At 35.0% G+C, this 14,257-nt stretch overlaps 1 protein-coding gene across 5 annotated transcripts in view; it reads right to left on the bottom strand.

Annotated features, from left to right (window-relative positions):
* The window catches only part of LOC123541713 (proteoglycan 4-like), a 74,339-nt gene that overhangs the window by 45,804 nt on the left and 14,278 nt on the right, over nucleotides 1–14,257 (bottom strand). For all 5 annotated transcript variants that reach the window (XM_053531079.1, XM_045327266.2, XM_053531080.1 and 2 more), the window contains exons 2-3: nucleotides 1,045–1,385; nucleotides 432–546 (exon numbers count right to left, since the gene is read on the bottom strand). In XM_053531079.1, the coding sequence (XP_053387054.1) occupies nucleotides 432–546; nucleotides 1,045–1,385 (456 nt within the window). The remainder of the gene's footprint in view (nucleotides 1–431; nucleotides 547–1,044; nucleotides 1,386–14,257) is intronic.

The following is a 14,257-nucleotide window of genomic DNA, read 5'->3' as shown; positions in this document are numbered from 1 at the left end:
TTCCGACTTTAAGATTTACAGTTCGTTAACTTATGCATAAAAACCACATGTATACAGTAAAGCCGTATATAAAGCAACCAGAGATATAACTAAAGGAGATAATGCAATCAAACAAATTAAGAGCAGGCTCAGTTTGATTCAGTCTGTCCATGAGAGGTAATGAAGTGGAACACCAAGCTACGCTTTCAGTGGAATGCTATTAATAGGTATATCGAAATGACACAAAAAGTCTTCATGTGCTGATAGACTTTATTCGCAAAAATGCTAAACTAGGTAATGAAATAATTGTTTGTTCGAAAATGTCTTTATATTTTAACAGTAAAGCAAAAACTGATTTTGTCTTCCATAAACGAGGTAATGCATATACAGGTTTGACATATTTTAAAGACAACGATATATCAAGATAAAATAGTATAGGGTATATCACTTACATTGTTGAGAACTGCTTTCTGCTGCAGCCTCATAAGTTTTCCCATTACCAGTGAATCCCATTGGTGTCCACGTGTCTGTCCCAGTTTTAAGCGGCGGTTTCGGTTTCACAATGCCCTTGATAAAAAAAATAGTGATGATTATAACCATTAAAAGATATGTCTTGTGTATTCCTTATTATAAAAAGCTGTAACGCGCTATCTTTATCTCGGTTATCACAAAATTCCGGCTATCTCGAAAAACCTATCAAGTTTCGCCCAGAACATTTAGTCGATTTTTTTTTGTAGAGTAAAAGGTTCATTGCCTTGGAATTCGAGATATCGCGTTTAAACATTTTTGTATCAATATATTATAAGCTATTCGAATGCTTAGCATATATTCTTAACAGATAGTGCAGACACTTTTTTGGAAACAGTTACAAGCCAATGTGCTTGTGTTATTTTGCTTGAATGAGACGCATATATCGCGAACTTTTTTTCTTACGAAGAAGTGACATGTATTTCTAAAATACCATCGAATTCGAAATAGCGCAGAAATTTATTCAAACGAGGAAATCAAATTTGAAGGAAGTTTAAACTATTTCAGTGAAAGATTAGCAGTAAATAAGCTACTTACCTGTGCCAGTTCAGATGCAGCGACAGCTGAAACTGGTATGCCTTGAACAGACTTTGGCACAGCGCTGAAACTACTAGATTGTTTTGGAACACTTTTAGGTCCAACATTACTAGGTATCAAACTGTAGCTACTCGATGATGCTGGAATAACTATAGATCCAGCAAACTGTTTAACTACACGAGAAGGAATACTCGTAGGTCCTACTTTACTTTGACCATTGTTTGTTTGTACTGGATTGTTGGCCACAAGTGAGCCTGGGAAATCACTGTAGCTTCCCGATGATCTTGGAGTTTGAGAAGGTCTTGGCCTTGCGGCTGGCTCTTGCTGGGCACCCACCAACACTGAAAGAATAAAATGTGAAAAGATAAGTTTAAAAAGAAATATTTAATTTATTCAAGATTCAGTTATAATTCAGTTCTTTAGGTAAAAGCTTACGTGTCAAAGTTATTGTTATTTAAGTTTCAGAGATTTTGGAGTAGGGAAGGTTGAGGTGGTAGAGGTCAGTCAAAGTGATTCCAAGACAGTCCCCAAAATTCGTATCTTTCTTAAGGATTGGACGGATTATTTGTATGAAGAGGTACAGTACAGCCCCTGCAGAGCAACCCTCTTTGAGAAATGCAGATACTGACCTCTGTTGACAGGTTCTTGCTTTATAAAGGTTAAATTGATAGTAAATTTCAGCAATGGGAAATTTTGATGATGCTGTTGTGGAGAGGGTTTTGCTATAGAGAGGGTCGCTCTGGAGAGGTTACACTGTACATTATATGTAGAATATGTATGTACCTATGATCTCAATTAATTTATATTCATCAATGGTAACCGATACAGTCGCAACTCTTGCTGAAAAATATAAGTTGAGTGTTCGGTGGATAGTGCAACATACCACCAACGTTAGGGCTTTGAGGGCAGTGAAAGCTAGGGTTTTGAGGACAGTGAAAGTTAGGGTTTGTGGACAGTTCAAGATACCGTTAATATTAGGGCTAGAAAGATAGTGAAAGTTAGGGTTTTAGGTTAGTGTAAGACACCGTGAACGTTAGAGCTAGGAGAATATTACAAATAACCGGAGCGTGCTAAGTTTATATCATCGGTAAATTGTACATTTACTATAGAAATATTACCAGAATTAACAATGACAATGCCTTATTGACTATCCCGTTATCACAATACTGGGTGACTTAACTGCCCATGTGTGTAAATTTTTGGCACTTATTTATTTTTTACTAAAGAATATAATCTGTTCGTGACTAGAGATAAATACATCGTCTTTAAACTAAACTGAAAATGATCTTGCAGAAAACGTGATATTATTTTGTTTTATTTAGTTGCATTCTTTATGTCATTTTAAGAAAAAGCCAAACTGCACGCAGGAGTTGCTTCCCTTCAAATTCAGAAAGCTCTACCTATAGGTAAGGGAGATCACTGCGTAGAAGATTGAAGACATCACTATTATTTTATTTGTCCGATTTCTTTTTTTCTAAAGCATCAACTTCAAATACTTATGCGGCATTATTGTTAATTTAACACATTTAAATGCGCAGCAACCGAACATTGCTTTTATAAAACATTCACCAAAAACACACTATGTGCAGTAAGATGCGCATAACGCCACCTTAAAAGTGAATACAAATCGCGACAAAATAGAACACACCAATGACACCACTGTCTATCAACTTTACTGTTACACCTGGCACGTTATTTATTTGTTTCACCGCTGTTGTGAGGACAGAATGTAAGTTATGTCAAATAATCATCATAAATTTGTTAGACGTTCTCTAAACTAAAATATAAACAACAGTATGACTTTAAAGGGCAGGTCCATCACTACGCCTGTAAGAAAAACGGTTATAGTTTGGTTGTTGTATTTCATATTTCAAATAGCTGCTTATTTCTTTCACTGTGTATTCCTAATTTGATTAGAAAATATCAAAGAAAGTCATAAATTCTGTTTACTCTGAATAAACATTTGAAGTCTGTCACGGATAATACATTTAAACACCATCTGGGGAGTCTAAACTGGTGCCAAATCTCAATTCTAAAATCCACAACGGTTTGGCTCAAGGACTCTTCTACAACAATAAGCTCAAGATAAAGCTTTCTCTGTCGAAGAATGTACGAAGTTATGTGAAATGTTAAACGCTACGTTCATTACACATGTCGTTGGTCATTGTACATTTATATAGGATTGCAAATTCTTTGGGGTTTATTTTTGTTTTGTTTTAAAAGGCCAGCCCATTGAAAGACATTAATATTTAGTATTTAACTGTGCTATTAGCACCTCACACGTCCTCTCCTAAGCCAAATGTAATGCAATTCTTTTTCTAATCTCTTCAAACCTTTCTGATTATATTGCAGCAACAATCAGTATAGACTGTTAATGTACACGCATCACAATTCTTACTGAAGCGTGATATGCGAAAATGCATATGCTAACCTGTCATCTCGCCGTGCGTTGCAATATTTTTTTAATAACTGTGTCATGTAGTTTAAGTACAAATAAACGTTTTTATATTTCATCACATCTGAGCCGCACCATGAGAAAACTAACATAGTGCATTTGCGACCAGCATGGATTCAGAACAGCCTGCGCATCCGCACAGTCCTGTCAGGATCCATTCTGTTCGCTAACTGTTTCTCTCATTGCAATAGGGTTTGAAAGCGAACAGCATGGATTCTGGCCAGACTGCGCAGGCTGGTCTGGATCCATGCTGGTCGCAAATGCACTATGTTGGTTTTTTCATGGTGCGGCTCAAATATCTTTTTTAGTAACAAAGATATAATGCGAAATTCAGGCGAAACAAATTGGCGTAATTACGCTATTTGACGTTTTGTTTGCATAGTCAAACATTAAAAGTACGTAAAGACTGAGGGAAACCGAGGTCTATATCACATTCTTTTTCAGCAATCCCTGCAATTACGTTATACGTAAATATAAGAGAGGAGAGTTTTACGTTCTTTCCAAATTCAGAAGAACCAAAGATTACTTCATACCGAACGTACACGTAAATAAAAAACCGCCCCCATAAAAACCAACAAAACAATAAAGCATTGTCAGCTTTTAAATAATTTTCTATGACATAGATACATACTATTATTGTAATAATTTGCTAGACTAATTAACGTTAACATGAATTATTCAAATAAGACAACGCTGTAAATGACCCTTTACAACATATAAGAAGATCGACTTAAGTTCGCGAAAATACGTGACAAATCACCGGACTGATTGAACTCACTATCTTACTTAATTGGTTGTAGATATTAGAAGAAAATACAAAAAAATACAAACTGGTGTATTGTACAAAATATTATAATTCTAAAAAAAAGGTGAGAGAAAAAAAAGGATTCAAAGCAAGTCTCGGACTGAAGGCATGCAGTATCATTCAACGTCGACTGACTCACGTGAGAAGTTTAGAAGTGATTAGGGCACTCATCAGCAAACGACATATAGAACACTATTATCATGATTCACAATTTTGACGTCTGATTTATTGTCCCGTAGGTTATAAATAACCCTATCGTGGTTTAGTTTGCAGATCTTAATGCACAGCTTCAAAGGTGTCGTATCACACTGTAACTGGTATATATGAGCCGTGCCATGAAAAAAACCAACATAGTGGGTTAACGATCAGCATGGATCCAGACCAGCCTGCGCATCCGCGCAGTCTGGTCAGGATCCATGCTGTTCGTTAACAGCTCCAATTGCAATAGGCTTTAAAAGCGAACAGCATGGATCCTGACCAGACTGTGCGGATGCGTCTGGATCCATGCTGGTCGCAGACCCTCTATGCTGGTTTTCTCATGGCACGGCTCAATTATTTTATTGTCCTTTATTTCATCATTGTTATATAATTGTTGTAAAGTTGGATTTTTACAATATAAAGTTACATAATACATAGTTTTGGTATTGCATAATGTAATCTTACTGTCAAATATTTGATCATAAATGTTTGTATTCTCAAATTGTATGGTGTTTTAAGTCTGGAAAGCAAAGACATTCAGCTGGTCTATTTAAGTCTGCTGATTTATGTTGATAGAACATTCTTCACATTTAACACAGATCATGATCAGTATATCCATTGATGATTATTGCTTATTATACTTATAAAGTCATCAGTACTTTCAGTTTATTTTTAATTGTTACAAACTGCATTTTATATCATTGCATATTTTCATATTATTTTCATCAGCTATTCTCATTATGACTTACTGTGAAAAAGAACTTTGAGCTTTTGTAAAATCATAGACAAACAGTTTACATAAACATTGTCAAGGTCATGGCTTATCTGTAAGATAAATGTAGGATGGCTTATGAGGAAGAGGCTAACCAACCAGGAAGTACTTTACATTCTTTATGGTTGAATGTATTTTGGGAGAGTTTACCTCTGGGTCAGTAGAGGTTTTGAGCATCATTGAGAAAATATGTGGTACGCATGACCTAGCGATCTGTGTATTTGCGCTCTCCGTACAAAGCTAATTGAGTGGGCTCGAAAACTTCGGACGAGGTATAAAAATTAGCAGCCATTCGAATAGCTTGTTAATATTTTATTTATCTGAATAAAAGAATAGACAAAATGGTTAAAATCGGAACTAGATCAAGGAAGGAAAGAGGAAATTAACTTGAATGTAAATCTGCGGCGGACACAATATGACAAATTGGCAACTTTGAAACAAAATTTCTTTTCTCAAAGCATTAATTTCACATGAAGTCAATAAAAGAGCACTTTCTCCTAAAACTGTTGTAATCAAAAAGTTATTAAAGTGTCATGAAATACGAAAACAGCAGTTCTGCCTCCCAATTTTATTTCTATTAAAAATTTTTATCGTTATTTCTGGCATTTTATATTAAATTGTCGTTATGCAGCTATGTATTGTTTTAGAAATACATAATTCATTCTAGAACCACCGAAATAGGCCTGTTAAAATGCTCATTATATTTAGTATTAGGCAAAAGAAATGAAATGCACTACATGGGGTTCAAAGTAGACCATTTAGACATAAAGAAACGCCTTTCTGTATTGTTTTTATGATGTTATTGGATGTCAGCAGAGTCCCTACAAATCATATCGGGGAATAGAACTTACAGCCAAATGATGCTTTTTAGAAACACTACAATAAAAATTGACAAAAAAGAACTAGGCTTAGGTCTGTTTAAGTCAAAAATCAACTTCCTGTGGCGGCCATTTTTCAAGATGGCTAAGTGGCTAACGGGTTTTTTTTGTAAGAAGAAGGCTCAGATGTGTATACATGCCAAATTTCATGCTTGCATCAACAAATGCAGTATTTTCTCGAATATATGACTTAATCTGCCCAGCTATCAGTCATATAAACAACGGTGTCTACTTGTAGCAGTTAGCACAATGCCCAACTTTATAGTGCTGCCTCACTGGAATATCACGCCGTAGACACGTGGCATGATACCCCACCCAGTCACATTATACTGACACCTGGCTGACCAGTCCTAGCACTATCCCCTTAATGCTGAGCCCCAAGCGAGGAAGCTGCCAGTACCAATTTTTATGTCTTTGGTATGACGCGGCCGGCGATCGAACCCACAACCTCCCGCACTCGAAGAGGACGCTCTACCACTAGGCTACCGAGGCGGTCTGTTTATACATAAATCAAGACTTTCAATAGCTGTAAGCAGCCCTTCTCCTTCACAGTGTGGAATTATTATTATCTAAGAAAGAAAACTGGCAAACATGTACTTTTCAGTTTTATTTGTGATGTCAGAAAAACAGTCTAATAATATCAGTAACTCTATTTTATTAATTCCATTTCATAATAGAATGACTTTACAGGAGGACTTATTTAGTTTGCGGTAACCAAATACTGCCATATTTTATATATTATGGCAACTGATAAGTTTTTACTGGTTGAAGAAGGTCACGGGTATCCCTACGAGAATTATTACAGACACTAACTGGCACTTTTGAGTAGAAGCATCCACCCTCATCTAGATGGCTTCCTCACATTAAAGAATTCTATTCCCCAAGCATAATTTCGAACGAATAGCGACGGAGGCAAGTCGCTTGAAACATTACGATATTGTTTAGATCAACGTTACTCCTAGTATATAAGAAAAATAACGTGTCCCCATTTCATGAAGTTAAGATAAAAATTGTTCTTCCATTAAATATGGCAAACAATGTGTGTCATTTTCATGTCAACTGACATCAGGTTCTGCATTCTGGAACGTGGCCAAATGAATCTGTATAATTTTAGAATATGAACAGTCATGATTTATGTAGTTTAACACCCTTTTGCTTATTTCAGACCTTGAGAGATATTCTGCTCATGTCCGGAAGTGATTATCAATTTGAGCGCACAGCAAACATACGCAAATTACTGCATGTCCGCACACACTTAGTGTATCATATGTATAATAGAATGATTAAAAGTTAACGTTTGGATTAACATTGTTACAAAAAAATATACATTTAAAATACTTATAATTCAAATCGCTTGAATCCGGTACATACCGGATTTCGTGATTTATCAAAGGCGCTCCAGGTCGTATTTAGTCACATTCGATATACAAAGTCTTGTCATTTTGTCAAGAAACTGCTGATTTCCTTTTGGGAAGTGTTTAAACATTGTTCTATTTAAGAAAATGCAAATGGCAAGCATCTACAAGATACGTATTATTTATACGGTGAAGTGTTTATTACCATTTACATCTTGAAACTCTGTTGTCATATCCATAACATTTAATCATGATATATTTATGACTCTCTCGTTAAGGTGTAGCATAAAGATAACAAATACCGCTTTCTCCTTTATCAAAATTTTACTAAATAAGGCATCAATCATTACATCACACTACCCATAACTTGTTGATCTCTTACACCCACATTTTTTTCAGAAAGAAGAATTATTTCACTGGGTCAAACGGAAATTCAACAACATATTGTAAAGTGCAAGCCAGCATTTTAGATTTGCTATGGTTATGTTATTTTGTCTGTTGCAATTCTGCATACTAGGCATATTTAAATACCACTCTCCTTGACGTTTGTGTTCTCAGTGTTCTTATTATCTTCAAATGACGAAAGTAAATAATTTCAAGCAATGGTATGGTGTATTACGAAGAATTCTAACATGACTAGATTTGATTTCCAGTTAAACAAAGATGGATATCAAGGTCTGTTTATTCTGCGATAAACAACGGTTGACGCGCGGACCGGTAAGAGAGAATTATGACGTCAATTATGATGTCACATTGCCGCATGACGTCCAATACATTACTCCTCCGGTAAATGAAATCCAGCATAATATTTAGTAAAATATGTCAGTGAACATTTAAGAACGAAAACAATTGAGGTCTTCTTGTGAATTATCGTCTTAATTTACCATGTTCACGTTTCAGAGTTCAGTTGCTTCAGTATTCAATTCCTGCGCATCTGAACTCTTAACCGTGGTAAATAAGAAGCCAATATAATTAACCACTCGAAGGCCTTTATTATTTGTTAAATTTCAATACATGCGATCAAATTATCATCAGATTAAATTTTAACCACTTACAAGTTATGATATGACACAGTTATTTAACAATACGGATGTGGTTACGCGGAAAATAGTTCCCCTGTTTGATGGTGAATATTGATTAAGTTTTGAGTGAATGACCTGCAATAAATGGCATAACTGAACTGAAGAGGTATGAAACAGTAGGTACAATTTGACAGAATGAGAGTGTCAGAATATGCATAACATGATTTTCTGATAGGGCCAGTTTTGCCTGTTTGCGGCCATTTAGAGAGTATTCTTCATACAGATGTGATTTGGTGCAAGATGTTGGAAAAAAGAGATGGTCAACCCCATGTTTATTGTGGTTCGAGTTTTTCTCTTCAATAGTTCTGTTGAGTGCAGGTAGTTTTAAGGGGCCTTAAATGCAGTCGAAATTGCAATAGTGGCCAGTGTCTATATAGAACATATAGTGAAAATAACTGTTGTCTTATGCCTGATATGGACAGATAACTCAGAAAGTTATTTTTCATTCTACCTGGCTGTAATTTTGACAGTAAATGGCTTGTAAATATAGTAATCTGGCAAAAATTTGGATTAACCATTACATTTGCTGAAATTGCTTCAGTATGGGTAAAATATGCACATCCACTGGAAAAATGAGAAAAATCCTACTTTCAGTTTACATATTTTTGAAAAGCTTCTAAATTTACAGGTTTTTGTGCATGAAATGCATTTTTATAAGTTTTGTGTTTTAAACCGGTATGCAGAAAACAAACTGGTGTATTACAAATGCCGTAGTTTGATAATGTCTTGATTTTTTGAAAATGTAAGCCGTGCCGAAGAAATCTGGCCTAGTGTCAGATATGTAGTTTACATGAAATTGCTCCCTTGGTCACTTGTCTGAGTTTACACAGTACACACAGTCTGAATAGAGAAATATATATAATCATCATGTATGTAAAAAAAATCAGTTGAAGGACTTGAAGACTGAACTGATTGGGCCTCAAATTGGCATATTTTAATTGATTTTGAAGAAAAACAGGCAGATTATCACACACTAGACTTGCATATCGGCTGCCTTTACCCATCTTGAGTATAAATCATTATATTTGAGGTCCTGAATTGTATAATTACTTCTGATGGATAACTATCATTTTGAGTCTCCTAAAAACCTAAAATGAGGACTCTCAGGCAATGGGAAGTTTGACGCATAGATGGGTATTGGCCGCCTTAGAATATACATTGTATAAGTCTACAACTTTTCAGATTTGACCGAATACAATTGTTCGGTGTTGTGAATGGGTAAATAATTGCTTTGTAGATATTTTAAATCAAAATTGATACATTTAAGTGATATTGTAAAGCCTAATAGACTGCGTTAAATTGCAACGGCAAACGAAAAAAGCCAAAAATAGAAGTACAGCGAATACCATGAATGTTTCTCATTGCAAAGTTGGTGCAGCCGTTCTGCGCATGCGCGGAATTATTATCCATTGGAGCGCACGGCTAAATTACTCATTTTTTGCATGTCCGCACGCATTTAGTGTATAAAATGCATAATAAACTGACTAGAGGTTAGGGTTAGTATCACCATGGTTACAAAATATATACATTTAAGATATTTTCGTTCAAATTTAGTTAATCCGGTATAAACCGGAGTCTGTAATATATCACAGGCGCACCAACTCTGTATATAGTCACAGCCGAATAACATTATTCCAGCCAGTTTTGCCATAATGACTGCTTTTAGAAGCAAGTGTGGACGTGACCTTACATTTATAAACAATTACCATCAAATTGGACAGGATTTTGTTCATAATAGTTGGTGCACTAAGCTGTATTCCCTGTGAGGACATTCAGTTCAGATTTTACCTAATTTAACTTTATAACAGTACACATTCCTTCAGATTTACAAGCCAGTTCGGCAAGGAAAATGAACAGACTGCTTTGTGATTGATATTTTTATTATTTAAACTGCATGTTTTAACACAATTTACATAATTTATGTAAAACTTGATTTTGAGGGTTTATTTCACATTGTGACACTTTCAGTGTGAGGAAAGGAGATTGTGATATGTATGTTCATAGAAAAGTTGCTGTGAGGGGCACTTTTTGTATTTCACCCTTTCTTGGCAGTCAGATTGTTTTGAGAAATATTTTACACATACAATGTACATGCAGTCATTTAAACTGTTTAAGTATTTAATCCAAGATATTGTGACTAGCTTGAATTATTTTTCAGATGTTATACGGCCGCAAGGCTTTCAGTCTCGCGCAAGTTGCTGGGTCAGTAGCACGAACTGTCACTGGAATTCACACTGGTCACTGGAAAAATTATGAGAACCAGTTACAGTTTCTCAAATTGATGTGTTTTGAGGTGTTTACAGATATTTTGCCTGTTTGGAACATTCAGCAGGCAGTGTTGAACATTTAAATCATTTTTTTATATAGAGAGAGGCCGTTTTTGCTTGGAAGGTCAGCTGTGATACACAATTTAAGAAATGTACATAGTAAATGGTCATGGTGTCCAAGTTTTATGTACTGACTGAATTTCTTTGAACTGTAAGGTCTGAGTGAAATAGTCATTTCAGAAAGACTCAAGTCACATATTGGATTTTGCAGAGTCGTCCAGCTCATTTTTACCTAGGGTAATCATATATGGGTGATCATTGAAAACCACTTGACATATTTTTGTACAAAAGCTGTAAATTTGTATATTTACCACATACTAGGCTGCTTAAAAAGGGCAAATTTGACACCTGCCGGATTTTTCTAAGTTCACATTTTCGATGCGTTTTCATATGAGCACACGACGCAATACGAATAAATTTCATAATATTGGAGCTGCGATAGTGTGGACAAATTGTAATTAGGCAAACAACAATAACTTATTTTAGTAATAGAATAAATGTTGATAGCTTGACATGCAGGGTAAAATGATTCATTGCATAAAGTCATTGCATGAAGTCATAAATAAACATTTAAATTCAGAAACCATCTTTGTACATATCAACTTGAAAGATTAATGCGCTTATCGATCTTCTTTTGCGTGGTAAAATGTATTTCCGCGATTGAGACAAAAAGTAGTCCCTGAAAAAAAAAATTAAAAAAATGAAACTTTTTTTTTTTCATTTCATGTTTTCTGTATTTTTTTTTTAAATCTTTACATCTTCCTTTTACTTATTTGACGAATTCTGATTTTAGAGCTTTCTTGTTTTCATTACATAATATCGATACGCTGGATGTTTCGACAGACTACTACTGATGTCGCTTGTTCCCGAGGAGCATGCAGTGTCTTGTATACATACGACAGGTTACATGTGAGTGGTAAGTAATCATTTTAACTGACAGTACTATGTCAATGTTCATCTAAATGGCGTATAACAAACTAGTTCCAAACATGGAAAGTTAAACATGTAATGTTTTTTCAGTCATGTAAATTACTGATATGTAGACATATTCTGATACGGAAGTACTGATAAATACAGATTTGTTTTTTGTGGTACAATGTACAATTCATTCCGATACACTAAAGTCAGAAAATGTCAACTTTCGAAAATGAACCAGCACTACGCAAATTATTGAGCATCACGCCATTAATAAAATCTAACTTCTGTATTCGCTTGCCTGCGAGGCTCTCGATGAATTTGAAAATATTACAATTTTTATAAACTACAAGCTTTCACAATTATGAAGCTGGTAACTAGTCAGGCCTTTTTTTCATAAATTTGGGAATGCCACCGATACCGGTGAAATTGGGAAAATGCTCTTGGAAATTGTCTTAATTGGGACAATTTGCAAATTACCAAAATCTACATAAATGTGTTTTTGTGTGAAATATTAATGAATTGCATTTCAGTAATTGTTCAACAGTATTATAATTTACCTAAATATATATACAAATTAGCAAAACTGTCTTAAAACAGTAAAAACTCTAAAAGGCATAATCATTTGGGAATTTTAAATTCAACTTGGGAAAAAACATACTTTTTTGCATTGGGATTACCTCCTTTTACCGGAGGTAGATTTATAGGGTAAAAAAGCCCTGCTAGTAGTTTGTTGCCTAACAGGAGCAATTCTTATTCACATCTTTTACCTCCACTAACACCGCGTATGTCTTGCGGCAAGATATTTTCTTTTTTATTTCGTATTTACTCTATTATGTCAACAGTAACTACCAACATGTATACAATTTATGTATTGACGTTCTTACAGTGACAGCAATCCGACATTTCGTAACCTTTGCACTAGCTTATTAATTGGGTATGAACTATTTACATCGTGTGTGTTTTTATAGGGAAATGTGTTTCAGTGACGCAATAAAAGTTCGTACTAGACTTGATTATAAATCGTATGTTTTTGATGGGTTTAACGGTCACATGGAGACTTTCCAGCTTTTGATGACGGAGGAAGACTCCTAGCGCCCCTCAATACATTATTTCATCACAGACGGACATCTTGGTAGTACCACAGATCCTCCGTAAGCCAGGAAGATGGCTTCCTTACATGAAGAATTCAACGCCCCGAGGGAGGCTCCAAACCACATGGGTGAGGGGCAAGTGATTCGAAGCCAGCGACATTTACCACCGAAGCCCCTTACAACCACATGATTAGCATGCGAATGTTATATTAATAGTTACATTCACTATAATCTCTTAGGACGAAAAAGGCGTTTATTTTCGTATAAACAAAAAGGTGCAATATCAACAGTTACTATTGCCCTTTCCGAGATCTGGTAGTATCATCAAAATGTATCATTTTTGTTACAAAAATTTAAGTTCAAAGTTCAAAGTTCAAAGTTCTCATACACAATTTTGCTGATTTTCCATTTTTTTGACAAACTGATTATTCCATAGCATGGTAAATTTCTGAAATGGACTGGTCCGCCATTCAGTATGGGTAATATCATTTATTAATCAAAGCCCGGGGTGTTCACTGAAAATTGACCGACTGAATAGCACGGATGTGAAGGTTGATCTCGCAAAGGCAGACTTTCATGCCGTCTGCAGGTCAAAGGTTAATTCTCATTGAGGTATTACTCTTGTAATAGTGTACCCCCTTTAGAAAAGTATTCAATTCCAGGACCTACAAAAACCTATTTTGACTTTTTCAGGGGGCATAGATTCAAGCCCCACTGGGACCAATTTGTTTTTTCCATATTTTTCTTTTTTTAGTAAGTTTTTACTTTTGATTTCAAGGGTTGTTACTGATCTATTGTACAGAAGTGAACAATTTTCATTTGATTACTGAGGGTAGAGTTAGACATCTTTAAAAATACGAGTTACATGCGGTAAAAGTTCTCTATTTTGTCTTTACTCTTTAAATTTCATATTGTATAAGAAATGTAGGTTGGTTTTACGTCTGCCCCAAGGTTTTTTTTAAATGGAGTAAGCATAATTTCCATAGGACCAGACCTTAATTTTTCAATGTTGAAGTTAGAATTCTGTCCCATTAAATCCTTTTACTTGAGTCACCCTAGAAAAAAATGATATTCACAGTTTTATTTTGCGTTTAAAAATTGTTTATCAATAGTTTGAAGTTTCTTTTATCAAAATTAATTAATTCTCTGCAAACATTTTGGACAGTGGCCATCACTTTGAAATTTGTCTCTGCTTGAGCTTGAGGAAATATCATGAATTATACAAAAATTATAAAAAAAACAAAACGGCATGGTAAAACTTATTTAAATTTGCATACAAGTCTCTGACTGGATACAGTATATTGCTGAAACATTGTTTTGAACATCTCTAAC

This window comes from Mercenaria mercenaria, chromosome 19, assembly GCF_021730395.1.
Source record: "Mercenaria mercenaria strain notata chromosome 19, MADL_Memer_1, whole genome shotgun sequence".
Lineage (NCBI taxonomy): Eukaryota > Metazoa > Mollusca > Bivalvia > Venerida > Veneridae > Mercenaria > Mercenaria mercenaria.
Note: the sequence above shows the minus strand (reverse complement) of the source record. Positions and strands in the feature narration are given on the sequence as shown.